This window comes from Melozone crissalis, unplaced genomic scaffold, assembly GCF_028551555.1.
Source record: "Melozone crissalis strain CALT ecotype California unplaced genomic scaffold, PUWL_Pcris_2 ptg000042l_1, whole genome shotgun sequence".
Taxonomy (NCBI): domain Eukaryota; kingdom Metazoa; phylum Chordata; class Aves; order Passeriformes; family Passerellidae; genus Melozone; species Melozone crissalis.
The window spans coordinates 13,881,473-13,909,003 of record NW_026535820.1 but is presented as its reverse complement, the minus strand read 5'-3'; the positions used below and the strand labels follow the sequence as shown (position 1 = coordinate 13,909,003).

Here is a 27,531-nt window from a genome sequence, read left to right as displayed (position 1 = left end):
GGTGCCTAGATCCAGTTGTGCTACTCATTTTCCTAAAAGCAAGCCATCAGGGCTTCCACTTGCCTTGATTTATGCCCATACTGCACAAAACACTTTGCAGGGGTGCCAGATTGCTCTCAGATTGGCTGTGGTCAGGCTCACTTGTGCATTTGCTTTCTCACTCATTTCCCACAACACCTCAATGGTCTGGGAGGACTAGGATAGGCTGGGTTAAAATTATTTTGTTCTTTTCCATTCCACAAATATTCTTCAACCATAGAACACTTCCCTACTTCTTATTAGGTGTCATCAAAACGTCATGGGCTGGGGTGCAGGAGCTCAGGTGCAATGGGTGCTGGCTGATGCTCATGGGTGCACAGTGTGCAGCCCCCTGCACCACAAGAGGGTTTTAAAGCTCAGAAGATGGAAAGTTTGATATCTTTGACATGCAAGGCTGAGCATCAGTTTTTTAATCAGCAGTTACAGCTGCTGTCAACTGCCTTGCTGGCAGCCCCCTGCTGATGGTGGAAGTGGTTTAGGCAATGTTTCACAATACAAAGATCACCTCTTAAAGGGGAAAGCAGAGCACTTTGCCATCTTCCAGCCTTTTGCACACTGATTTTAGAGCAATGGGAAAACCAAAAGAGCCTAATAAGCAGTAGAGAAATCCTGACCTTTGCCACCATTTTATTCAGCATCCATGCAAATGATTAAACTGTGCTGAATAACTGGAACAGTATCTGGGAGTACATGACTCCCCTTATTTTATTAAACAGGAGTGCAGGAAATCCTCCTTCCCCACCACTTTGTCTTTTGTCACAAGAGGTGCTGAAAGCATTTGAAATTTCAGTAGCTACTGGTGAAGTAAAACATTTTTTGGACATCTCTGTCAAAGGTCGCTGTGTAAGATATAGCAGAGCACTCCCAAGGGTCTGGATCATCTCAGATGGAGCCACACATTAGCAGGATTACCCTTGCCAAAGATCTTTTCCCATCTGTAGAAAGGCTTATTTGACAATAAACCTCAGACTTCAGTGATATCTAAGAGCAGAGCAACTCCATACAAATACACAAAAAATTTTTATGGAAGGGAAACGTGCATTTCAGCAGCCTCTCCCCTGACTCCTCTCCATGGATGTGCAAAAGAAAGGGCAGGAGGAGCATTTTGGTCACCTCCTTCAGATTCAGGGACTGCAGGATGCAGGTCCAGGCCTCTGAATTGGATGCTAGTGATAGTCACTAAATATTTACTTATGATGTTGGGCTAATTGCCCCAGTACACCAGAGTCTTGATACTTCCAATCTCTGGTAGGAATGAACATGAATGAGATGAATATTCTAGCACTTGCAAAGTAGTTTTACAATTAATTACCCAAATACTTCTGGGATATGGGAAATCAGTTTCCTCATTAGTTGGAAAGAGTTAAATCAATACTATTAGGAGGCTTAAGGAACTGCACAGAATAAATTCCTGCCAAATCAGATTGAGAAAAGGCAACCCACCAGTACCTGTTTGCTGGTCTGACATTTTGCTGCCCAATGGTGTTGTTTAGCCCAGCAGCCACAACCAGGGAAATGCCACTTGTGGGGAGCAAACCCAGGACCTGTGTCAGTGCTGCTCTGCCATGGCCACAATCATTGACAAGACACTCCTTTCCTCCTGGTGTCCAAAATCCCACAGTTGTTAGATGACCTTCCTCAATAGCTGGATGAAGGTGGTAGCACCAGGAGTACCAGGAGTCCCTGATGATGCTAAAGTCCCTGACCTTGCTAAATCCAAGGAAGTGTGGGACTGCGGTGTCAAAAGATGGAGCTTTCCAGGCAACTGGATGACATTTAGAGCAGCTTTTATATGCTACCACCTGATCTTCAAAGTAAGTATTTTTTATTCAGTGTTTTCTAATCTCCTTCACTGTGAAAAGAGGAAGATGCCTTTGACAGTGTTCCAGGTATGTTGAGAAGTGTCAAAGCTTTTCCTGTTTCCAAGTAATAAAGATCAAAACTTACAAAGTTTAAAACACTCACTTAAAGCTTGTAAATACCTTGAAACATCTTTACTACATATTTATTCCTACTTTTATTTCTTTCATTATTCAAAAACACAGCTTACATATAAATGTCATAAATATCCCATGTGCTTCAGCTTAACAGGAGAAAATTGTGAGCAAATCAAATCAACATTTTTCATGATTCCATGTACAGGACCCTGCCAGGCTTCACCAGGACCTCCAAAAACACAGGTCCAGGCAATGGAAAGAAGACATAGCATTAGAGAAATATGTACTTAAGCCTTAAAGAAGTTCCCAAAGTTGAAAAGTTCTGATTACAGAATTTTAATTTGCTTTTTTCCCGTCCCCCAGCATTTCCTCTCTAGAATGCTCCTGAGTCTTTGCAAGCTTGGAAATCTTGCGCCACTAATTAGCTTCTAAACTGCTTAATTACTTGTAAGGTTGTACCAACAGTATTGGTGTGTATTGTGATTGCAATTTTCATTTCAGTCTCAAACTGGAAGGAAAAGAAACAGAAGCTGGCATTTCTAAGGTCAAGACTGTTAAAAAGTATATATAAAATAACTAAGTCTGTTTTCTTAAGCAAAGTTTATATTACTACAGCATTATTGCATACCTAACACTCCTCTAGATAATAGTACAACACAAGTGGGTACTAAAGACATCCTCAGAAATTCTATGCTTCAATAAATGAGACAGAAATGCTCAAAATGTACTTTCCTCTAATTAGAGTTCTTTCTTCAGAATCCTCCCAGAATAAATATTTAAAATTTTTAACTTAAGATCTTGTTCCATACTTCAAAGAATCTTGCCTATGTTCTACCTAGCTTTGCATTTCATTAAGGGACCAGTTTCTGGCTTTAAAGCTTTAGTAGACAGTCCTTTGGAAAGCAGCAGATCCATTAGCATGTCATTGAGTGCCATTAGACACCTGCTTTGAACTTCCATGGCTCCATGTGTGCCACTTCTGGGTACCCAGCCAGGCAATGCAGGTGCTGAGCAAGTGCTTTGGACAAGGGGTTATTGGCCAACAGATCCCATCTGTACTGACGTGGTTAAAATGCTACAGCAGGTTCCTATGGAGGAAGATTTTCAAATTGCCCTCTTGAGGAGAGAAACTACATACCCAAAGGATTTGACAAGGATTATTCTATTTTTTAAAGCAAGTTATCAAATATTTGATTGAAACTCTGCAGAGAAACAAAGAGCTTGATTTATGTAAGGAAGATGACACCTCTGCCAGGAGCTGCTCTGGAGCAGGCTAGAGTCTGCAGCTAATGTAACTGAATTATGGGTACTGAAAACAAAGCACTTAGGAATGAAGTCACAACTGAACAGCTACCATGATAGCAAGTGACAGAAGTAGAATAGTTCCATCAGCTTTGGAGATGAAGTGGAGCCCATTGGTGAAATCAGTGGGTGTCTCACCCGAATGAACAGCGCAGGATTAGACACGATTGCACGTTGTGCCAGCGCTAGCTAGAAACATAGAACAGATGTCAAATAAATGGGGAAGTGTGGGACAAAACAGAAATAATTGTAAAAATGTGCCCAAGGATAAAATAAATTGATCCTAAGACACTAACAAACATTCTTGTATAAGGCAAAATGAGTCTTTGTACTGGGTTGGCTTTTATTTTCTTGCTAATATTGCATAACAGAGCTACGCTGGCGTGATGAGGAGGGGGGATAATAAAATAACTTATCAATGCACTATTAACTCTAAACACTCTTACCTAATAATAAGATATTGATGTCTCCTTTAATGCATGCCCCATTGTTGAGAACATTCTCATTACCCTGCAGTAGCATACAAAAAATGGCTTTTTTAATATACTCATGGCCATGAATGTTTGGTGCTAAAGGCTTGCTTAAATGGTCAAAGATACCCTATTTAAGAAACAACAAACACTTACATTGCACATTACCAACATTAAATGCAATCTCATTATCCATTAGCCAGTATTAGTGCAATTTATATCTTATTTTGGTTTGAGTTTTGCAGAATTTCTTGATCTTTGCCACATCATCAGTTGAGAATGTGGGTGCTATTTCTTTGCTCATCAGTTTGATATTATCAGGAAGCATTATTGTCCTGGGCATTTTCCTGCAGATGCAGAGAAATGTCATGAGATTAAGTATTAAATAAATACTGGACCATTGTTTTACACAATACAAAAAAGAATTCAAAGAAATCATTAGGTTTATCCATTTTATTATGGCTCAGCAAGGGAAATCCACACTGCAAGAGGTTTCAATGAAGTTCCAACATCAGCCCCTGCAAAGAGGGCTCATGGAAGAGCAGGGACACAACAGGGGACATCAGGTTGTTACTGGGAAGAGCCCAGGGCCAGGTAATGGGAGGAAATTTGTCAAAGAGGAGATGGTATTAGGTGGAAAGGGTTGCTGTCAGCTCCAATGGTGGTGTAGCAGCCATCTTCAACAGGTACAGGCCAGGCCAGCCCCTGGCTCTGAAACAGTGGGAAATTTTTAACTGTTTGGTAAATGCCAGTCCCTGCCATGGGACACCAAGTTCCTCTCAAGCCAGTGCTGGTGGCAGCCTCTCCTGCTGCCATGCCTGCCCATGCAGAGTTTTATGACTGCTTATTCCTCCTGCACATTGGCCAAAAGAAATTGATTTTTCTGTAAATACCTTACACATGATATCTGTAATATTGTAAGCAGACCATTTGCTCTTGAGACACAGGGTATTTGGATATTTCCCCACTGAGGAGGAAGGGGATGGATGGCAATTCTGGCAGCTACAAAATGGTAGGCTGAGGAAAGGGGGATGCAACAGCTCACAGGTTGCCCATATTTCAGTACCTGTTCCAACCTGAGCTACAGCCAACACCTTAAAGGTGTATAAGGACACCAGGATCTGAAGAGACATCTGCCTGGACATGCCTGCTCTCCAGCGAGGGACAGCAGTTCCCACAGGACCAGACCAGGCAGTGGGCACCCAGAGAGACCAGTGCTACCAGCAGAGCAGGGGGAAATGCTGTATTAATTCTTGCCATTAATACTTTCTGGGTAAGGAAACCCAACAACCAGTGCATATTGCCTTTTATACAGTTGAGAGACAAAACACAGACCAAGTTACAACAAAGCTTAAATCCAAAATAATTACATTTAGTCACAATTCCTTCCACACAGTCCAAGCTACCAAGGAAGCGAGCTGCCAGCACCCAAGGAGAGACATGATTTGCTCCATGGCTCCCTTCAATCCCACTGCAAAAAACTTCCAAACGTTTGAAACAGCAAGCAAGTAAATCTTTTAATGCTCTCCGAAAAGCAATCAGCTCACCGAACGCATCATTCAGCAGCCTCTAATATAAAATAATTAAACCATGAAAAGCTGCTGCAGTAATCTTACTTAAAAATCCTAAATTCCTTTACATTTTGAGGATCTGATGGCACTGATTCCCAGTCAGACACACAGAGGCAGGGCAGAGACTGCGGGAGCTTCTCACAGCCTGAACAACCTCTTCCACTCCTTGAGCAGAGGCAGCTTAACTTTATGAAGATTTGTTGTTGCAGCACAGCTATCCAAGAGATACAGCTAAATCCAAATTCATTTCATTTCCAGCCAAATTATGTTTTGATGCAGGTCACTAGAAGCTAATCTTTCATCTCTGGTTTTCATACATGAAAATGACAAGGAAAAGAATTTCAGATTAAGCAGCATTTATCATACTAAATAGAATTAAATCAAATGGAAAATTGCATAAAGAAACTCAGTTAAAACAATTAAATTAAAAAGCCTTTAACCTGTTTGAATGTAATCTTTGATTTTCTCAGAAGAGGAGAGAACCTTATTATTAAGCAACTTAAAAGGGATCCTGGATTACCCTTTCCCCACTTCCTTGCTCTTGAACTGTCAGTCTGTCTTCAGGAGCAGACTTTGCTTTCTATCTATCAGGCAAGTTCACTTGCTTGTTCTCACATGCCAGAAAAACTTGAGTTTTCAGTATTGCAGGAGCACTTAAGCTGTATAATAAGCAGCAGATGAATCTTTTATTTGTTAATTTTTTGTTAGCTACATGCATATATAGACAGACACACAGGTGCATACACACATCCGCGTTCAGTAAGATATAACACAGCTTCAGCAAAAACCTGAGCTCACTGGAAGCTTGCCTGCATTTAGCAACGTTTTATTGATGCTTTGACAGCTCCTGTCTGAAATAGCTTGTGGTAAGTACTAAAAATGAAGAAATAGCAAAGCTTTCTAGAAGACACCTATTTAAAATGATCTCACAAGTATTTCAGCTTAACTGAAGAAATTATAGTTCTCTTTTTTTCCCCCAAATACTCCAAGACTTACATTACATCAATTAAAAATACATTTATTATCTTGGCTTATGGCAAAAGGGAGAGCAATAAGCAGTTGCTGTTTTGGAGAAGAGCTCTCTGGGAGGAATTTTTCTGATATAAAACACAGGCCTAAGAGGCTCAATAATGCCTTGGGACAAATTTTTGCTGATGAACATTACCTTAGTTTCTTGGCTGGAATCCCCTCTGGCTTCTAAAAATCCAATTTCATTTCAAGGCAAATTTTGTCTTAGATATAAATGCAGAAAATCATGCAGTAAGGTTGGTTTCACACAGAGCTTGAGAAATGCTGAGATTTGGGGTCCGAGGCAACATTTTCTTTGTTCCTTGGAATTTGGCACTTTTCCTTTAGATCCCCATGAGCTGGTGCAAAATGCATCCTTTGTCAATTGGGAGAGTTATTTTACCAGTCAGAAACAAGCATCCCCTAATTCCAAGTGCTCCACACGTTACTGCATGAATGTCAAGCTCTGTGAGTACCAACAGAAAGTTGTAACACCTTAGAAAAGCATCCAAGGACAAAAATACCAGAGGCAGAGTCACATACTGTTTACAGACACAACATACTGTCACAGTTTTAGTGGTGGCACTGGGGTCTTTGCATGCATCTGTTACTATAACCTAGATTTTTGCTTAGTGCTTCTGAACAAAATCCAACACAAGCCACAGGTAAAAATTTGCATTTTAGCATGAGACTTCAAAGCTCATTAGTGCAGACAGTGACTTTCAAACACAAAACACCACTACTGTCTCTGAAAGCCCCTGAGATGTAAATCATTAGAGGTGGGGAAAGCAGTCACAAAAACCATTCTGGTGTTTCCTGTTCCCATTCCTTTGCCATGCCCTTTGCTTGGGGCTGCTGCAAGGGAGGTGATGCCAGGCTGCAACCTCAGGCTGAGGTGCTGCATCTTGGCTTACATTTGTTCTTTTCCTATGTGTCAGTCCTTTGTGTTTGGAGATGAAAGGTGCAGTGTGACAGAGAGGCCTCTCCTCCCTTCTTTAGAAACTGCTCCTCATCTCTGGTTTTCCACAGTTCAAACGCAAGGCTTTGAAAAAGATTTTGAAACTGCATCTTGGATATGGAAATTCATGGCTATGGGCAGGTTCATGATCAGGCCTAAAATTTCAAGCTTAAGATTATGAATCTGCTGCCTAAATGTAATTAATTTTATTTGTGCTTTGCCTTTCTCTGCTTTTTTAAACAGCAGTGGGGTATTTTATAAGCATTACTTACCTGCTTTTATATGTGGATATCACTGTACCTGATTCATTCAGGGTTTGCAGGCATGGTGGAAGCCAAACTCTCTGCAGTGGAAGCTCAGGGGGTAAAGATCTCAGAGGAGGAGGAGAGGTGCAGACAGCCACAGCAGACCAGGAAGAGGATGAAGTTTGCCTGGACATGGCAGTAGGGGTCCACATGGGAACCGATTTGGGCAGCCACCCTCCCCTGCAACCATACTATCACCCATGGCAAGAGGCACCCAGTCAGGCTCTGAAGACCAAAAGGTAGCAAAGGAGGGTGACAAAATGAAAGGATATGTTGGATTGGGTTTGTAGGTGAAATTGGGAAACCTGGATTTGTACTGTTTATTGCTTTTTAAATTTGTATGCTTTTTATCCTTGGCCTGCCACGTGCCTTCTGGAGGCTCAGTTTCCAAGCTCTCATTTTTAGCATTGTACAAGGAGCTCAGATTGAATTGTATAAAATAAAAATGAACATTGTGGAATCTGTGAAATGACACTTCATTTTTCAGTTAACCAACTGTAGCAGAGAAGAATCAGAAGAAGAAACAATATTTGATTTATTTTTCTTTTTAATCAGGAAAGAAGAGTTATTGGAAGCCTCACTCAACAGGTAAGATAAAAAAAATGCTAAATATCACTGCCTTTTATTAAAGGAATCAGAAGAGAAAAATGTTTCAGCAATCAACAGTAAGGCAAGAGTAACTGCAGACCTACAAAGATGCAGAAGGAGCACTGTGCCCATCACTATTGCAGTTTCACTGGTTTGTTATGAAAGGAGAAATTTCAGAGCCATGAAAATCAAACACCTCTCCTATCAAGACATGCTGGGAGTTTTGGTTGCTTAGCCTGGAGAAGGCTCCAGGGTAACCTTAGTGCTGCCTTTTGACATATAAAAGTGGATCTCAGGAAAGATGGAGAGAGGCCTTTTATCAGGGTCTGTAGCAAGAGGAAATAAGGCAGTGGTTTTAAACTGAAAGAGGGTAGATTAAGTTTGGACAGAGGGAAGAAATTTCTTATGATGGGGCATTGGAGTAAGTTGCCTGGAGAAGTTGTGGATCCCTTTAAGTAGGTTGGATGGGGCTTGGAGCACCTTTGTCTAGTGGAAGGCAGGGGGTTGGATGAGATGATCTTTAATGGTCCCTTCCAACCCAAATGATTCTATCATTCAATGAAATACTAATCCAGTGCAACTTTCCAGTCTTTTTGAGGGTTAAAAACACCCATATTTTTCAGAAGGAAACTGGAGGGCCAGTTACCAGGATGGCCAGAAAGGCTTCATTCATCAGGAGCAGAGGCTACTGTCCTGGAGTAGCACTTAGGGTAGTTTCTAGCTGTCATATGTCTCTCCCACTTGCAGAGCTGCAGTTAAATAAATGAGATTAGCCAAGATATATGCAGTTCTTCAAGGCTCTGCCAGACATTCTGCCAGGTCTTACAGTGCTGACCTGGTAGAGTTTCCTCCTGCTTTCTGCTTTCACTAATCCACTGGAAACCCAGCCCCAGAGACCTGCCTCGCTGACCCCCATGTTCGTTAACCATAATTGTTGATTCTGTACAATGGAATGGCACCAGCACAATTAAAACAGTTCCTTCCCATGCCAAAGCTCTTGTGGGGTTGGCAGAGAGTCCTAATGAGGTCCCTGAACCCATCCATCACCCACGGCAGCCCCTCCAGCAGGTTCCATTCCCAGTGGCTGTGTGCCAGTCTGACACTGTGTGGCACGTACAAGTACTACAGCAACCACTGCCACACACAGCCAGGGGACACGTCCCTCCACTCCACTGCCAGCTCCTTAGCCTTGGCACCTTAGAAATGTTTTCTCCTTGTCCTAAAAAAAGTCTCTATTTTTTTCCCTTTTATTCTCTTTCCTCCTACCCCAGACTGCCTGTGAGGAGTGGTTTTCATTTATTCCAAGTGTGTTTGGCAAGAGATTCCTTTTGTCCCACCCAGGCGTCAAGGGCATTTTGAGGTCTCATTGAGCAATAAATAAATATTTGAGTCTTATTTCTGTTGTCTCGCTGTGGTGGCCTGGTTATCCATCTTGAGCTTTCCACCTTTGGAATCTGATGGAGAGAATGGTGAGAAGACACCTACTTCTCAAAGCCACTCTTCATGTCAGCTCTTCATTATGCCAAGTAAGAATGAATGTAAAATGATTTATCCTGGGGGGAAAGGAGAAATTCTGGATCCAGGCAGCTGAATAAAAATATAAATCCTGCCAGCTTTCAACAAAAATTGATCTTCATTGAGTGAGACAATCACAGGAAAGAGAAAAGGATTCTATATACAGAGTGCAAATAATAGTGAGTTTTTATGGGACTACCACAGCTGCTGTCCCATACAGGCTGTGGTCAATGGTCAGTAAGGGAAGCAGTAAAAATAATGCTGCCATAGAAGTGAGGCTGCTAGGGAAATGGTCCAGCAGCACTGAGGGCCTAAGCAAAATCACCAAGGGCAAACTGCCCAAGCAGGACTGATTTTATGTTCATTCTGCAATGGCAAATCCCATCATGCACTCACGGCACAGAAAAAGGGAACAACACGGGATCTTCGCCCAGGTTTGCAGCTTTGAGTCACTCAGTGCACAGGAGAGAGTGGTTACATGTGATGTGTGCATCTGGTGACATAAAATGCGTTTGTACCTGGGCAGCAGAGCGTGGTGTAGAGCGCCCCAAGCTAGTGACGACCTGAGCTAGCGCAGCCCTCTGCAACCAAGGACTTCAGGGATTAATCAGCGGCCACACGAGGCAGCATGTCAGGCTCTGTCAGCACCCTGGGTGCCACAGCAGCTCAAGGACTGCTTCAAGGAGCCCCAGTGAGAGGGAGGACAGGGGATATACACACCTAACAGACCCAGGGGAGATGTACTTGATTGTATCACACCAAGAGAAGGAGCATTAAGCAATGTCCAAGAGCATTAAGTTTGCACTTTCCAAAGAGAAGAGAGCTGTGATTTCAGGTCCCAATACTGCCTCTATTCTTTATTCATGTTTATAGGTTACCATGGTGACTAATCAGGAGATTTGTGTCAGGCTTGGTAACTGCTGTGCATAATATATATATAAAAATAATATACCTGCCTGGTTTAGAACAGCACTTTCCTTATAGGGAGATGGACATATTTTGATTTGGATACAGCCCTTCACTCCCCCTACATGCAGTAAATGCTATCCTGTATCCTGTAGGTTTTTTTGCTCAGGCTGGACCCAATTGACTGGAGCAGTCAAAAAATTAAATATTTTTCTTTCCCTTATTAGGAGAGAGGAGCAGAGATGTGCCCTAGACAGACCTGCTCATGGTGAATGAGATTTGTTTTAACTTGTGAAAGCAATTCTGCTTCTCTCTGTCCCTCCCCTCACCCCTCTGTGATGCACATCCTGCTTCCAGACACATTTCATCCCTCCCAGGTGTGAGGGATGGAGGCAAGTAAACCCCATCTGTCTCAAATCCAATGGCAACTACTATGTCAGATTCTGCCGTGCTTTATATCGCATAAACATATATTAATGATTCCTTCCATACACTCTCCCACAACTGCTGCTGTGCTGTAGTAAGCTTTCTCTTGGCCTGGTATCAGCCAATGAAGCTTCAGCCCAAAGGAATCTGGCACAGTAGCAACTTAGCTGCACAACACCTTGATGGTTGTAGAGTTGACATTTCCCTCCATTGCCAATATCGAAGGAAGTGAGAACAGGCAGCGTGCAACCTTACAGCCTTTCGTCTCTGATTTCCTCCCCAGCCAATAAATGCCTCAGAAACTTTCTGCAAAGCAGGAATATTTGCGCATGGTCTTGCACTTGAAAGCATATCTGAGTTATAATGGAATGCTTTCCTCTAAAACAAAGATAATAGGGCTTGGGAAAATAATGTTTTAGGTGATGTCTATTAGAGACTGGCAAGCTGTCTGGCAACAAATTCTTAGGGGAAACACAGCTCAATACTCTTGCTGAAGGGGATCAAGTGAAATTACAAGACAGGGAAAAGTAACACGTCTTGAGAGGTTAAATGCAAAAGCCTGATTAGTCCTCTCAATTATCCCAATCTTACTTTGCGAAATTCACTATTTGAGAAGTGCTTATTTCCAAATTATACTGAGATGAGCAAGAGGATAAGTCAGTGAAATTACTAAATGAAAACCAACCCTTTTATATAATGCATGCAACCCGACAAATTTAGTACAACAAAATCTGTAGGCATTTGAAGTATCATGAAAATAGTGTCTTTAATATACAGTTTATATACTTACAATACGCAGTTTAAATTTGTTCATATACATTACAGGGATATTTATTTGCACCTGGTTTAAATAACAATCTGCCTCCAGCCTTTTACACAAAAGCCCAAAACAGCACAGAATTCCACAAAACCCATGCTTCATTTTATAACGGAAATGTACTAAGCCAAAGTTTTGGGGCTTTTTCTTTTTTTTTTTTTCCCCAAGTGTTACTTTTTTGACATACCCGAAGTCAATCTAAAGAGCTAAGAACAAACATATTTTTAATACAATTCAGAAGATTGTCCAAGTCAAGAGAATCACTCTGCAGATTTTCACACTGAAAATTTGGTTATTACACACAAAAATTGTGAAGTCTGAACAACTCCTGGACCACCAGGAGTTTAAGACATAACAAAATGGAGAGTCATTTATTGCTAGGTCTCATCAAGGGGCCTGCATTTCCCCACTGCCCTGCCATCCCTATAAATAAAAAGGGCGATCCCTCTCGGTTATTAGGATTTCATTTGTACCTTCTGGTTTGCACACAGGGATGCTGCAATTTCAGAGCATCAGAAAGAGGAGCCAGGAGAGCTGGGCGAAGCTGTAGTCCTCTCACAGGGCTGGTGTTTGGCTCTTAAGTACCACGGTGTGACCCCCTGCCTGGCCTGCAGGCAGGACTTGGCTGGCCTGTGCTACAGGCAGGCAACCCACTGAGAAGCACACAAGAAGCTGGTGCCAGCACAATTTGTTTTGTGGGGGGACAACCAAGAAGTTGATTCAAGATGAAAACATAAGAGAAAACAATTATTTATAGACAGGTTCGAAACACAGCGTGTTTTCAGGCAGTTTTGCTGTTTATGCTGCTTCTCTTGAAGCTGTTGTTAAGGAACAACGTTCTTTTAAGTGGCAAGTAAACCTGTTCTGTTAGAAAATACACAGCAAATTCTAACCCTTGCTTCTAGCTGAAAAGAACACTTCAAAACGTATTTCCCTTCTAATTTTGGATGGACCAAATGTTTTCGGTCTAAGTTTCTAGCCGTAGGCAATTTTTAAAATATGGCAAGAACAAGAATGCAAATATGCACTTTGAGTTGCTGTCAACACAGCTTTGGTTAGCCAGGCAGGCAGCAAGACAAAGAATCATCATCCTAGGCACAATGAGCACTTGAAAGAAACTAGCATTTCCCCTCAAGTTTCCTCTCCATCCCTTCCCTGCCCAATTCAGTGTCCACCTCCAGGAAAGCCTCCATGCCAGAATCCAGTTTTCACTGCTGAAGACAGCATCAGCCCTTGTGCCAACACTGACAGTTGCATAGAAAGGATGTGGTTCCTGGTGCAGGACAGAGAGACAGCTCCATACAGAATGGCATGACGTGTTTTTTGCTACCAAAACCCCCAGACAAACAAAAACCCCAAGGATAACACACAGCTCAGACACCGATAACCTAGTAAGCACCAGAGGCCATACATTTATTTAATCTGAAGAAAGAAATCCAAGGTTTGGACTGGCCTATTTTAGTGGACTGCCTCAAAAATGTAAGTGATTTTAGCCCCACTCTGGCACAATGCTCAATGGTTACAGCTCTCAGGTCCCAAAGACAATCAACACAACTCCCATCAACATGGCTGGACTCCATTACTTCCCAAAAATCAGATTGGTTTTCCCCACTGCCAACCTCAGTGCTGCGTTTGGGAGCTGCCATAGCCTGGCTACCTATTGAAAAGTATCCCTTTCCACAACCAAGGACCCAAGTTTGCTCATCACTCTGCTGATTTCACCAGAGCAGACACTTCAGTTCAGCTTGGGTACCACAGCAGGCACACTGACACTGGAGCCATATAATTCACAGAACACAAATGTTAGGAACACCTAAATCCCCAAAAATGGCTTGGAAAGTGAAGGCGATGAGTGGCTAAGGGCAAAAGAAAAAGTTAAATGCTAATACATTATGCATAAAAGTAAGCAAGAAGTGCCAAGCAGAATGAGACAACTGGAAGGCCATCAATAGCAAGTCTGCAGTTAGAGATTTTAGCTGTACTTTGGCACACAGGCTCAGCTTCTGCAATCAATGCACATTTCTAGGCCTTTCTGTGAGCCAGTTCTATTTTGGTTTATGCACATGGGATGTTAATGCAGCATGGTCATGAATGCAAATTCCACCAGTCTCTTTGCAAGAATAACCACCTCAAGCAGGTAAGCAGAGATAATAGAATAGGTATGAATCCACAGTGAAAGAAGACTACTTTCTCAGGGATGTTAATATTCTGAGGGGTGTTATTATGTTAATATTATCCAGATTGTAGCATTTTCTTTTTTTTTTTTTTTTTTGAGCTATTTTGGGTTTTTTTACCTGGAATTAACAAGCTGAGCAAAACAAGGTACCTGACATTAAAGATTTGGCCCTTTCATATTTGAACACTCATTTGACACAGTGAGGTTTAAAAGGCAGTTGGTTTTGACTTGCATGTGGTCTACCAACAAGTATACACATCTAAACAGTATCTGAATTTGCTCTAGTCTTATTTGAAGCTAAAATATTTTAGAATGCTAATTAAAAAGCATTTGGAGAAAGCTATTGATCTGTTGCTTAAAGTCAATACATTACAAAAAACAGGATTATAAACTCTTGGGGGATTTTCTATTGGGATATTTATTGGCTCTATAGTACCCACAACAACTGGGTTTTGCTTTCTAGGTGGGAACTGGTGGTTTGCATTACTGGAAGACAAATAATGCATCTTGGCTTTGGCATGGCAACATGACATGAAATGTGTCCCAACAACAGAAAGCTCTATTTGCTAATAAATTCTCTTTAATGAGTCAATATGGTTGAGAAAACAGGCAACTCTAGCATTTTTGTCTCTGCTCTGTATTTTCTCTTGATGCTCCCAACTACATACCCTACCAATGGAGATATTTTCTAATACATCAAAAAGGTAAGCAAGGCAGTTGATGGTGTTCTCTTGGCCAGGGCTCTGCTCAGCAGTAAGTGAAGGTTAAGTTGCTCTAGCATTCCTAGCTCTGATCACCTGAGGATCCTGGGCATGTGCACTGAGGAGGAAGGGATAACACAGACTGTTTCCTGAGGACCTCCACAAATCCAGTATAAAAAGGCAGGGGGATCCTGGGGTTATTTAGACACATTTCAGAGAGCTCTATCAACTACAAGAAATCCACAAAGGATGATCAAAAGTTAATCCTACTCCTAGCCTTTTGAGCAGTTAAATTTGAGAGGTCTCCAGGGGCAGACTAATGCCCACTCACCATCTCTGTGCTCCCTTTTAACTGCTGCTTCCATGTGACACCTACTGCAGTGAGTTTTTGCAGCTGGGCAACTGAATTAGCACATCCTTTGATGCCACAGCCCCTCCCACTTTGACACCCACATCCCCCTAGCCCACTGCAAACAAGACAGGTGAACTGAAAAGATCACAAGCATTTCCTGTGGCATGGCCCAAAAGCTCCCTCAGCCCATTCTCAGCAACATGCCATGCTCTATTTCCGATCCCTCCCACCTTGCCAGCACTTTATTTCAAAGGCATGACACAGGAGCACTGTCACCTTCCCACACAGGTCTGACTGCAGGAACAGGAGAGCAGACCAAGCACATTTTCAGACAATCAGAACAGCAGCAGAAGAAACACAAGGAGTTGTTACCTTTCACCACAGCAGTGCTCCTGCAAGGGCTGTGCTAGCAGGCTGCTGCAGCAGGCAGGATCTGCTGAGAAAAGAGCCTGTGCACTGAATTGCTTTTCCCATGAGAAAGCTGCACGACCAGAAGTCATGCTATTTACTCCAGTCATCTGACTACAAAAGCAACTTTTGAAATCTACAGGTCATAAACTTTTAATTGGCCAGGGCAGAGTGGCTCAGTAGAAAATCCCCCTTCTCCCTCCCCTCTGGGCAACGAGCTAAGCTTGACTCTTGGTTTAAAAACATTTAACTCTTTTTTGCTCAAAGTAACATGGAAAATGCATCCACGTTACAGATAGTCAGGAAGATACTGTTAATAAAAATAATGCTGCAAGAATAGTGTATTAGTGGCACTTCACAGCAATTCTTAACATTTTCAGATGTAGTGTCAAAACCAATGCTTTTGTATATCTGCAAGTCACAGCATGTTGCCAAATATTACGTGAACAGAAATAATCCCGTAAGAAATTTTTTTTTTTGCAGTTAACACAAAACTGTAAACTGGATTGGTGTGTGTCTTTCAGCATCAAATTGTTCAGTAATAAATACGACTAAGTCTTAACAGACTATGGAGTCAAAGTTCCCTTAGTGTCCTGTTTTTAGCAGCTGTTGAATGTTCAGGGATGCACAAAGGCACACCTCTGCAGATTCTCTACCTTTATTATTGACATAGAAAAAAAAAGTCCATTCACCACTGAAAAATGTTTATCTGCATAGTAAGAATTTTTCTACTACTATTTACAAGAAGGATTTTTTAGTGCAAAAAAACCAGGAAGTGATGTATTAGCTCAAATGTATCAGTACATCACCAGTACAGTTTCACTAAAAACTAGCCAGCATCACATCTTGGGCCGCCAGCCATTAATGAACTGTAATATTTTCTTAACCTGCAATTTGCTTAGCTTGAAGTCTTCTGATAGGATTTCTTCTGTAAGCTGAACCAATAAATTGCCATCAATCTTCTCTGTGACAAAAAATGATATGACATCTTCTGACAGACCAATAAACCTCAACGATTTAGACACTTCCTCTATGGAGAGTCCAGAAAGGTCAGTGGGTGGCTGCCAGGGAGAGCCATCCCCACAAGACCTTGGTGCTAACTGCAGGTGGAGGGGAGATGAGAAGGGGTAAGACACAGAGAACGTATCCTGCATGCCCTTTTTAGCCAGATACTGATCTTCCAAGACGGCTGGAGAGCCAGCTTTTGATTCCTCCTCGGCACCATCTATTTTCAGTGGCAAGGGACACATGTCTGTAACTGTCTTATCTTCGCTTGGCTTCGGTGCCCGAGGAGGTAAGGCAGGACACGAATGGCTCTGCTTTGTGTTGCTGACTCCCAGAGCTTTCTCATCAGTGCAGTCTAGAGAGTAACTTGCTGACTTTGGACAGCTGGAGATAGTGTTTGTGAACTCTCTTGGAGTCAGTGGGGAGTACCCTGTTGGGAGCTCACATCCATCGAAGTCAAAAGTCAAAGGTGCTGGACAGTTTCTCTTTGGCGTACCTGGAGTCTTCTGTCTGGGGTAACTGTAGCTCCTGCTTGGATCAAGCAGGAAATCACTCCTATTCAGGCCTTCAGCAGTTCCTGAAAAATGGTTTGGCCAAGATAACCTCGAAGGCAGGGCTTCAGCTGAGGGGCTTCCCAAAGGCATTGTGCTGTCAGGCTCTTTGGATTCAGTTTTCATCATGTTACATGGGTAGCAGGAAACAGGTGTGCTCTCAGTCGGGTTGGTGTTGTCGCTCTCTGTGACATTACTTAAGGAACAAAGCAGAAAGGATGTTGTTAGTAAGAAAAAAATTGGCATTTCAATGAACTCATAAATCTAATAGAAGGTGACCACCACAAGGAAAGAATCTTCTTTCCTCCAGCAGAACTTTTCCCATTTGAATTAACATGCTTGAATTAATGTATTGACAGTTCCTTCACCCATTCTTACAAGCCTGACAAGATGCTGATATACCCAAAAGCCCCATGTCTTGTTTTTCAAGCTCATAAAAAAGTTGATGCCTCAATTCAGTTCTGTGTCATCTCACAAATACTCAGTTTTTCACTGTTGAATTTCTGAGGGACACCACCACGGATAACAAACAGTCTCACATACACCAGAAAGATGTTCTAATCCAGCACTTCTCTATATTTATACCACAGATGTGTCATGGTATGCAAAAGCTCATATGAGGGCAGGTCAGCACTGCCCTAGGCCATGTGAACCAGTGCAGAGTACAGAGACATGGAGTGAGTCAATGCTCACGGCCAAAGGAAGAGTTTTAGCTGGAAGCAGACCTGGCCGGATGTGCTGAAGGATCAGGCTTTTAAGCTTACCCAGAGTGACTTGTTTGTGTGTCTGGATGTTTAAAAAGCTTTGATGTTAAACACTTGCTCTTCAAAGGCACCTAAAGAAAGTTACCCTTGATCCACTTCCAGGTGGTGAACTAAGCTCAGCCTGTCCAAGGGAGCTGATAGTTTATATCCAAGTGTCCCCAAGAAATGGAGATGACAACAAAAGCACACAATCTGTTATCAAAAGCAAATGTTTGCTGATTTTATGTCACCTTCTAAAAGAAAATCTGAAAGATTGTGCTGATCTTTGGAATTTTAGCCAACTAAACCAGAACACTGGAAAAACAATTAGCGGACTTATAAAATCCTTACTCAACACAACAGAGAGAAACCAACAGCTGAAAAAAATCGCTTTAATGACTTGTCTCTCTCTCCTGAAAACTAACTACTCAAGTAAAAACTCAGTAGTCACCCCATGACAGCTCAGTGAACACTGCTTGAGAATGGATCAAGCTATCAAAATGGATCAATGGAGCTATCAAAAAACCAGCACAGTTTTCAATGGATTGACACAAAATTACTTCCTTGTGTGCTTACAGTGGATCAGAGAGGCCAATCTGGACTTGCCCAGATCAAATACAAAGTGCAGATGTGTAAAAACAGTCCTAATCTACATCACTGGAAAATATCTGTCCCAACAAATACAGTTTCCCTCTTTCTAACCATCTCTCAGTCTCCATTCTGTGCCTTCCAAACTTTTCCTCTGTTTATGTCACTAATACAAGTCTGATAGGTAAAGCAGCTGGATGTTTTCAATATGAGACATGGAGTTTTGCAGCCTCAACAGGCATACACCATCAACTAGTTATTTCTGGCTGCTTAAAGGCCAACTGGTGTATTGCACACAGTGCAAATCACTTTTCACAAACCAAGTCATCAAGCTGAGACAATAGTCAGTGAGGTGTTGTAAACAACCAACAATGCAGAGCAATTAAATTGATTGATCTCGTTTCTGTTCTCTAATTCCATACTAGAACTGGAACATTTACTGAGTTCAAAGATTAATGGAATTTCTGAAAACATTTTAACATTTTTGAAGTGCTTCCTTATTTGGCCTCCACCACTAAAATGAACTGCCTGGGACTCAGAGTGAAAGGATGCAAGACAAGCCTCAAATACAGCTGAAGTCAGGTATCAGGCATTTTAGAGACAGATAAGGACAAATCATACTGACTTTGTTTCTGTTTAAAATGCTGTCTGCAACCCTTCATGATCCAGAAAACAAGTTTATTGATATAAATGGCAAAGCAATCTGGTTACTCTGCACAATAGCAATTTTCTAGTAGCTTCCTCTGCAACACCAAGTCAGCTCTACCAAAATGGAGACACCTGGTCTGGACCCAGCTGGAGATGAATTTCCTGCAAATACTGTGAAAGTCAAGGCTTTCTTTTCATAGAATCACAGGATGATTTAGGTTGGAAAAGACCTCTAAGATCATCAATCCAACCCTTAATCCAGCCCTGCCAAGTCCACACTAAACCATGTCCCCAGGTGACACATCTACACTTTTTCTGAACACTTCCAGTGACTCCAACACTTCCCTGAGCAGCCTGGTCTAATGCTTGACAGCCCTTTCCATGAAGAAATTTTTCCTAACATCCAATCTAAACCTCCCCTGGTGCAACTTGAGGCCTTTTCTTCTCATTTTATTGCTTGTTAGTTGGGAGAACAGACTGACCCCCATCTCACTGTAACTTTCTGCATTCCTGAGAAACTTCACTTCTGTTTTCCTAGTTTTTTGGAAGGCAGATGTATTCTTTGCTACAAAGAGAAAAAGCAGCATTTGGTGGGCCCCTAAAGCTGGGAGGTCTTGTGCTCAGCCTCCTGCAGAGTAGACCTTGACAGAACTACCCAACAGGCTTTCATAAAATAAGCAAGCAGCCTTGATTTAGAGTGATCATTGCCAGATCCACAACACTAAGCTGCAAATGTGCAGTACGACTTAGTAAGGCAATTTCAGCCTAAGTTATTATTCCAACTGCATCTAGGTTGAAATTAATTCAGTGAAGTTTTGGATGAATTTATAATATCCACACAGGTTGCATTGTGTCATTGAAGGGGTACCAAAAATACTGGCAAGAAGACATCCAAGGCAAAAAGGAGGTGAGGCTTCAGAAGGTGAATATACTTTCTAAAGCTGAAGGAAAGACACTGTACCACTAAGAAAAGCTGTGCAGCCATATAATTCAGAATTTACTGACAACTTTCAGCTAGCCTGGGTGGATTATCTGGATTGTGGGTTGGGTTTGTGCTGAAGTGTGTTTGATGTGGAAGCTGTCTGGCCCCCCTCTGCTACACCTCACTTAGCACTCAGTGGTGTCTGCTGGTCTTTCTGTCCTCCATCACATCCACCCTGTAGGTGTCCATGCAGTTAGCACAACACATTTCTGGATTACCCCACTCCTTTTGTGTCCCTGATTATCACAGCTGGCTGCACTGCATGCAGCACTGAAATCCCACCCAAAAACTAGCTTTGAGGTGGTCTGGTTTGAAGACTCAAACCTTTCAAGAAACATGGAGAACTATACATGATCTCTTAACTAGACAGCCTATGTCACCTAAGAGTGATATTACCTCTAGCAGTGCATGCAGGTGTTTAGTATAAACTGCTATGTCCTATCTAGTAAAATATAGTTTTGGCTGGAGCTTTCCTTCCTTTTGAATCTTTAACAACAACTTGACAGTTTAGCCTGTTTTACTGCAAGTCTGACACCGCACTGTGCCTTAGAAAAAGGTACCTTCGAAAAGAACACTGCTAAATTTAACTTTCTCAGAAAGTGCTAGCACGGTGCTCCCACAGCTCAACCACATACATGTTGTGCAGTCCTGAAGAGTAGTAGGACAGAGTGGGGCTGGGAGAGCGGGTCTGCTGTCGGGCAGGCTTCGCTGTGCGAGGAGGGATGGAAGGGCTGGTGGAGGACGGCTTTGAGCTCCGTGGCGGCACCGGGGGAGCGTTGAGGAGCCTGCATTCCTCTTTCACCTGCACAAAAGAAGAACGTGTAAGCAAGCAGCAAGAAAATCTGGGCAACAGCAGCCTCAACCAGATGAAGCACATCTGGTTCTGCCTTATTCTTTGAAAGGAAATAATTAAAAAGGGAGGAGAAGGGAGAAATGAAACAGTATATACGTTTGCAACAGTGTGTATCTGTCAAGGAAGTCCAAAAGAACGCTTTGCCACTGGTAGAACTACCAGCAATCTTTTTTAGGGCACATTTCAGCAGTTTGATAGCCACTCTTTCAAAAAGTAGCGGCAATGAAACCATGTAAAAGAACCTTCCAGTAACACAGAAAATCAGACAGACTGTTCCTGATATTATACATTCTGTAAGGAGCAATTCATTACACCTAAACTTCATTATTGTTGTTCATTTAGATGTAATAAACCAAGGTTAGTACTGAAAAGATCTCAATATACTTTGATGTTTCCTGACTTACTTCACCAGTGATAGTCATCCAACTTTAAGATGATTCCCAGCCTCCCTCCCTCCCTCAGAAATAGTACATTCATCTCATATTTACCAGCTTCTGGGTTCAAACTAGGGACTTCAGTCCATCTGTAGCTGCCAAAGCAGTGCAGGACAAGGCTGTCCAAAATGTCCAAGTGGAAAGGTGTACATCCAGCCGACAGGTCTGCTCTGTGCAGCCAGACAACCTCACAGCTTAAAACACACAGATGTAGCACTATCACCTAAAATTTACTGTGGTGTGCCTGTGTAGGAGCAAAATGTCAGGATCCATCCCCATAAAAAATATGATGGAATTAAGGACTTAATCTCATCAGGACATATTTGGGAAAGCAACTTTATTTAGAAGGGCTAGAGGTGAGAGGGCTGCTGAGAATTCGGCTGCCAGGCAGGATTTTTAACGATTCACCACCTGCCCCTGGGCAGGAGAAGACCTCTATGTTCTCCTTGTCTGAAACAGTCTTAGATGCATCAGAGAAAGGAAATTATTTTTGTGTTTGAAAGCTGAAGTTTATTTTTAAATTTTACAACAATGCAGAGCTAAAAGTTATCTTAGCAGTTCTGCAACACATAATTAGCAATTAAAGTGATTTAATTTATTTAAAAACAAAATAAATGTGGAACCTTTTGCAATACACTTCAGTGCTTTCAAAATGCAACAACATATTTAGTACTTTAGTGAAATGGAAAACTGGGGACTAGGACATTGTAGTACATTTTTTCCCTAATTCAAAACAAGTCAAAATTACAGGAAATGCCCGTCAGCATAAAACACTGAAATAAATCTTGTTCTAAAGGATCTTATTTGCTCTTTCAAGGAAAGGGGAAAAAATGAATCAATTTTATTCATGTTTGTTATTGAATTCAGGCATAAAATTCTTCAACTGAAGACTTTTTCTCCCCCCAAGTCAGAACAGGCAAAGTTAATAGTGAATGCTATTGAATATATATCCATGGGGTTAGAGAGACCATTCAGGGGAGCTTTTGGAGCACAGCAGATGGTCAAAGGCTTAAAGCTTTTCTTTCCTGGAAGACTGAGGAATTCAAAGGTGCTGGCATAACAAACTATGCCAAACTCCCTTGCTTGACCCAGATTGCAGATGAGAATGAAGCCATAAATAATACCTGTGTGCAGTCCCAATTGGTCCCTGTCACAAAATCACAATTACAGCTGCCACATACAGCCCCCAGGAAAGCCAGCAGAGGAATAAAAATGAGAGATTTTGCAGATTAAACTGACAAGAGCAAGGGGAAGCTTCAGGAAAGCCATGCTCACTAGGTCCAAGAGAATGGCAATGAAATAAATGCAGGAGATGAGTGGAACAGCCACGGTGTGACAGGACAATGACCTCGGTGGCTGCTGCTCTTAGCTGGAAATACTCTTTGCCCTGGAAGCACTAAATGTCACATGGCTGTCAGATACAGATAAAAAACACTTACACTGCACAACCTGAAACTTCTATTCGACATTGAGCTCTCTCATGCTCCAACCCTCCTTCCTGTGACCTAGGGATGGTGACCTGTTTCCAATGGCATGAGGTGCTACGTTGATTTTAAGACCTCTGCTCCTTTTCCCTGCTGCCAGCCCAATCCCTGCCAGCAGCACCTGGGCCCTGGGGTGCCACTGCTGAAGCTGGGCACCACAGGTGCCCATTGCAGTGACCAGCTCTGAGGCTGCCTGGATAAAAGCGGCCCTGTCACCAGCCTGTCTGTGAGTGTAACACAGAGCAGTTCCACACTCCTCGCTCACAGGAGCCTGAGCTTCCGGCGCTCTCCATTAGGGATGTGCTTTGTATCAATCAGTAAAACAGCTTCTGATCTTATGCAAATTAATGTTTGGGGAATGAAGAAATTGCTAATTTACAGGCCTTAATTCAGAGGTTATTCCCCCCTCCTCTGCCTTCTGCCTTCATGCTACTTTGATTTTCTGAAAGGTATTTAGGAAATACACATAATGTATCACAATGCTTCATCCTGCTGGAGAGAAGAAAACCAGAACAGCTTCTGAAATACCCAGATGTCCTTTCCCGTTCTGCAAACAGCTTCTGGACACACATTTTAAATTTAGTGCAAAAATACAATTGCCAGCCAACCTTTACACAGAAATGCTATGGAATATCATTCTAGAGGGAGTGATGACTAAACCAGCAGCTCCTGAGATCTACTTACTCTATAAATACCTACATGGAAACCATGAAAACGTCTCCTCAGCCCCAGCCCACAGACGAATTCTGTAGGTCACTGATACTCACTCCAAAACTGTTCCAGAAGCCATAAAAGCAAGTCTAAATTATTATAATCTATGGAAATGTAGGTTTTCAGTTTTGTTTTATTTTTAATGAGGTTACACCCCCTGCCCACCTCTAAATTTCAGCTAATATCTTTAGCAGAAGTTATTTCTCCAAAATGGCTAGGAAGCTACACTGACATTGCTGACAGCACTCACATTACCTCAGTAATGCAAGACACACATGACAAAATTGCACACTTTCCAAAGTAACTCTAAAGTGTCTATCAGGGTGACACTTGGGATATGCATCTACCCCAAGTGTCACCCTGCTGTCTCTAAAAGGGACTCATGGGGATTCCCCAGGTATGAGGGTCCACAATGATGCTGTGTAGGTGCTCCACAGCTCTCCCAGTACCCACAGCTCAGGGATGAGACCCTCATGTTGCAGGCATGCCACAAGGGCTGCAGGGACAGCCTTCCTCCCCCACCACCCACCCCCAACACTGCAGCACTCCTCTGACCCTGTGCAGAAGCAGTTCAGCTCACACAAATCAGCAGGAAACAAATCATTTTCCAGATCCAGACCTGGCTGCCTGCCCAGGCACAGGAGTGCCAGAGCCAGCACAAAAGGGAAGCCAGGACGATGTGTCTGGGAAAGGAGGAGGAGGAGGTAGAGGAGGGTGGGACCAGCCCCACTCCAGTTAACACCAGTAGGCTGCCAGGGAGCCTCATCTCCATATGGTGGTGCTGGGCACTTGTCCAAGAGTCTGGACAAAGTGTCAGTGCATACCTGACCTCAGAGGCAAGGAAGTGCTCTTGGGTTCCTGCACTTAACACTGCACATAAACACTTTGCTGAGAAGACAAAATGTCTTGCCTTCCCTGGCTGCTCCACCTCCTGCATTTGCTTTTTGGGGAAGTTTTGGTGGCACAGTCCAAGGGCTGTAGCTGGGCATTTTGTGCCTGCCTGGTGTCCTCCTCCCCTCTCCTCGCTGCACCTCCCCAGGCACTGCAGAGCCTGGCCAGGGGCATCTCCACAGAAATCCTCTGCAGCATGAATGAACATATCTTAGCTTTCAACCAGGTTGTGACCCAACTCATGAGGGCAAGGCTACAGCCAACGCTACTGGACTGTTGGATGGCAATAGGAAAGGTATGGGATCATCATGTTTTGCTGCAGTTTGGTCTCAAATTAGCCTTAATTTACTGTACAGCCATGCTCTCGAAATCACCATAGGACTTGCAAGTGGAATGATATTTTTTAATTCCAGAAAAACTCTTACAAAACAAATTTGTTAAATAATGATAATACACCAAGATTCACGTGATATATATATATAATTGACATTTTGCTAAAGACTCCTAGACACTCTTTCCTGTGGGAATCTTCTTCCTTACTTTCTTACTTTTTTTTCTTCTTTTTTTTTTTTCTTAAATAATGCTTAGGACTATGTCAAGAGACCAGATAATGAGTGGATTCTCCAGCCAGACTGCATAAGGTCCTGTTGATAAAATACATTTGCATTTTTCCCTCCTAAGTCTCCATGACATTTCAGGTTTGGAGAAGTGATTTCTCCCATGAGTTTTCATTAAAAACCTTAGGCCAGGAAACATGGTCTGTTTACAACTGAGTCCTCTAGAAGGCTCATTTATCAATTCTGCAGAGCTCCTATTTAAACATATTTTCTTTCAATAAGCAGTACAGAGCAACTAGTTCAGGTCTAGTTTGATAAAGTTTCCTTGGGGACAATGAGACAGTGTTCTTCAAAATCTGCTATAGGGTCACAATAGAGAAGATAATTTCTCATTAAAATCTGTAAAAATTCTAGCTGTTCTCATTATCAGAGCCTGTTAATTGATGACATACTAAGGCAATCTGAGGCATTGCCAAGCGGGTCATGCCCTATACACTCTGGCCACAGAAGATATGAGAAAACATGGAGGTGACATGGAGAGATGATGTGGAAAGCAAGAGAATGAAGTGACTCAGCAATTCTTAGACCTTGTTTGTGTGAGCAAGAAACCCAAAATAAATATCATCTGAAAGTATCAGGATTAAGCTATTAGATCAGTAATATTAAATATACTCCTCTGATTTTTAAGACATGACTTACACACAGTAGGAAACTAGCTGAAGTGGCACATCTTGCCGAGTTTGACTGTTCCCTTGCCCTGTATGTGCCCTTCCCCCCTCCACCAAGTATTCCCTAAAAAGATCTGCATGCAAACTCTTCACCACCTAAAAAAGGAAACAAACAAAACAAACATAAATAACCCTGACTTACTGCTTCTGATTTGGGAGGCACTGGAGGTGGAGGTAGGGAAACATCTGAAGACTTTGTGGTTGTTCCGATAGTTGCAGGCACAGGAAGAGGCGCGGTGCCACACTTTGATCGGAAGGATCCTCTGTAGTTGTCACACTTGCTCTTCTCACTTAGCGAGCATGAAAGGGGCTGATCACCACCCTTTCCAGACCCTTGGTCCAACCAGAGCTCTTCGTAAGGAAGCTCCGGTTTCGTGGGCAGAAACATGGATTCTTCGCTAACTTCAGGGAAAAGGTAATCACTGCCACTGTCCCCGGACTCCTGGTACTGAAGAGCGTCGTGAGAGAACAGGGCCCACTCGTTACACAAGTCCCTGCAGCCGTGGAGGTTCACCTCGCTGTTCCCATGCAGGTTGTTGCCGTAGACGCAGACGGAGAGCCGGTGGAAGGACTGCGTGAGCTCGTCCCGCGCGTAGCTGAGGGAGTTGGGCACGTGGCTGTGCCCCGCGCACCGGCTCTTCTTCGGGCTCTTGCAGTCGTCGTTCCAGTCAGTCTTCACATCCCGCACGGCACGCGAGTACTCGTCTATGTCAAACTGCTCCTGGCATATGTTAAACCAGTGCTGGATGAGGGGCTCGTGCCACAGCTCCCCCTTCACCACGCTATCGGGTAGAATAAATTTCGGAAGTGTCAAGTGCAAAGGAAAATGCATGGGAATGATTTTGTTTCCACGAAGCACGCAGCAAACTACCACAGTCTTGGTCTGAATGTTGACAAACTTGTACCTGTGCCCCTCACGGATGAAATGCAGGTCATAAGGGTTTCTTGGTGTAGGACTTGGCACAGTCACGTTCACAGGCAGCCTGGTTTTTTCTACTATATTGCGAATTGTGTGCTCACCTTCCTGCATCTGCACCTCCAGCGGGCTGCGGGTGCTGAACTTGCCCTTACACTGGAAAGGGAGACTGATGCTCTCGTTGGTCCTGTGGTTCATGCAGATGAGGCAGGGCATTTTGCCTCTGCCTAGCTTACTAATTGAATTAAGCTTCCCGATTTTTTTGAAGATGGTGTTGAGCCGTGACTTCTCCTTAGAAGATTTTGCATAAAGGATTTCTGCTTGCCCCATTAAAGTGAGCTCATCCCCAGTACTAAGGGTAATGTTGTAAACTTCAGTGTCTTCATTGCATTCACCTGAAGCAACCTGCAAAATAATAATAAAAAATTTGGTCTTCCTCCAATGAAGACAATACTTCAAATCACATCAAATCTCTTGAGACTGAACTTACAAGACTATGTATTGGAAAACATTAAAGTAACTTTATTTGAACAGCTGACTGGTCAAGTGCAAGGTGTTTAACCTGAAGTAACCTTTCTAAATTGTTCAGCTCATTCCTGCATCTTACTTGAGAGGAAAAAGCCACCTGAAATTGCCAAAGAAGGCATGAGAACAAACATAACCATAACCAGAAAGGGCAAATCCACATAGCCCAGCAGTTCAAATAGCCACTTGTGTCAAACAGCCATGACAGACCATGTCTGGATTCCCTTGGGCATCTTTTCCCACCTTTGTTTTTGCTGTTTGTTGGAACGTATTTGCCAGGCTCTTGAGGGAAACAAACATCTTTTACCCTCTTCAGCTCCCTGAGCAGCAGAAAAGGTGATCTCATCATTACAGATGAAGCATATCCCTTTGATATAATTTTTTCCAGGCTAGGGGGAATGACAGATGACATCTATTCCATGAAGGAGAAATCAAG

General features: G+C 42.7%; 1 protein-coding gene across 1 annotated transcript in view; it reads right to left on the bottom strand.

The window, feature by feature from the left end:
• Positions 1–14,130: 14,130 nt before the first annotated feature.
• Positions 14,131–27,531, bottom strand: part of GAREM1 (GRB2 associated regulator of MAPK1 subtype 1) — a 98,869-nt gene continuing 85,468 nt past the window's right edge. The window contains exons 4-6 of the mRNA XM_054284872.1: positions 25,797–26,975; positions 20,632–20,798; positions 14,131–17,231 (exon numbers count right to left, since the gene is read on the bottom strand). Coding sequence (XP_054140847.1) covers positions 16,319–17,231; positions 20,632–20,798; positions 25,797–26,975 — 2,259 coding nt within the window. The 3' untranslated portion in view covers positions 14,131–16,318. The remainder of the gene's footprint in view (positions 17,232–20,631; positions 20,799–25,796; positions 26,976–27,531) is intronic.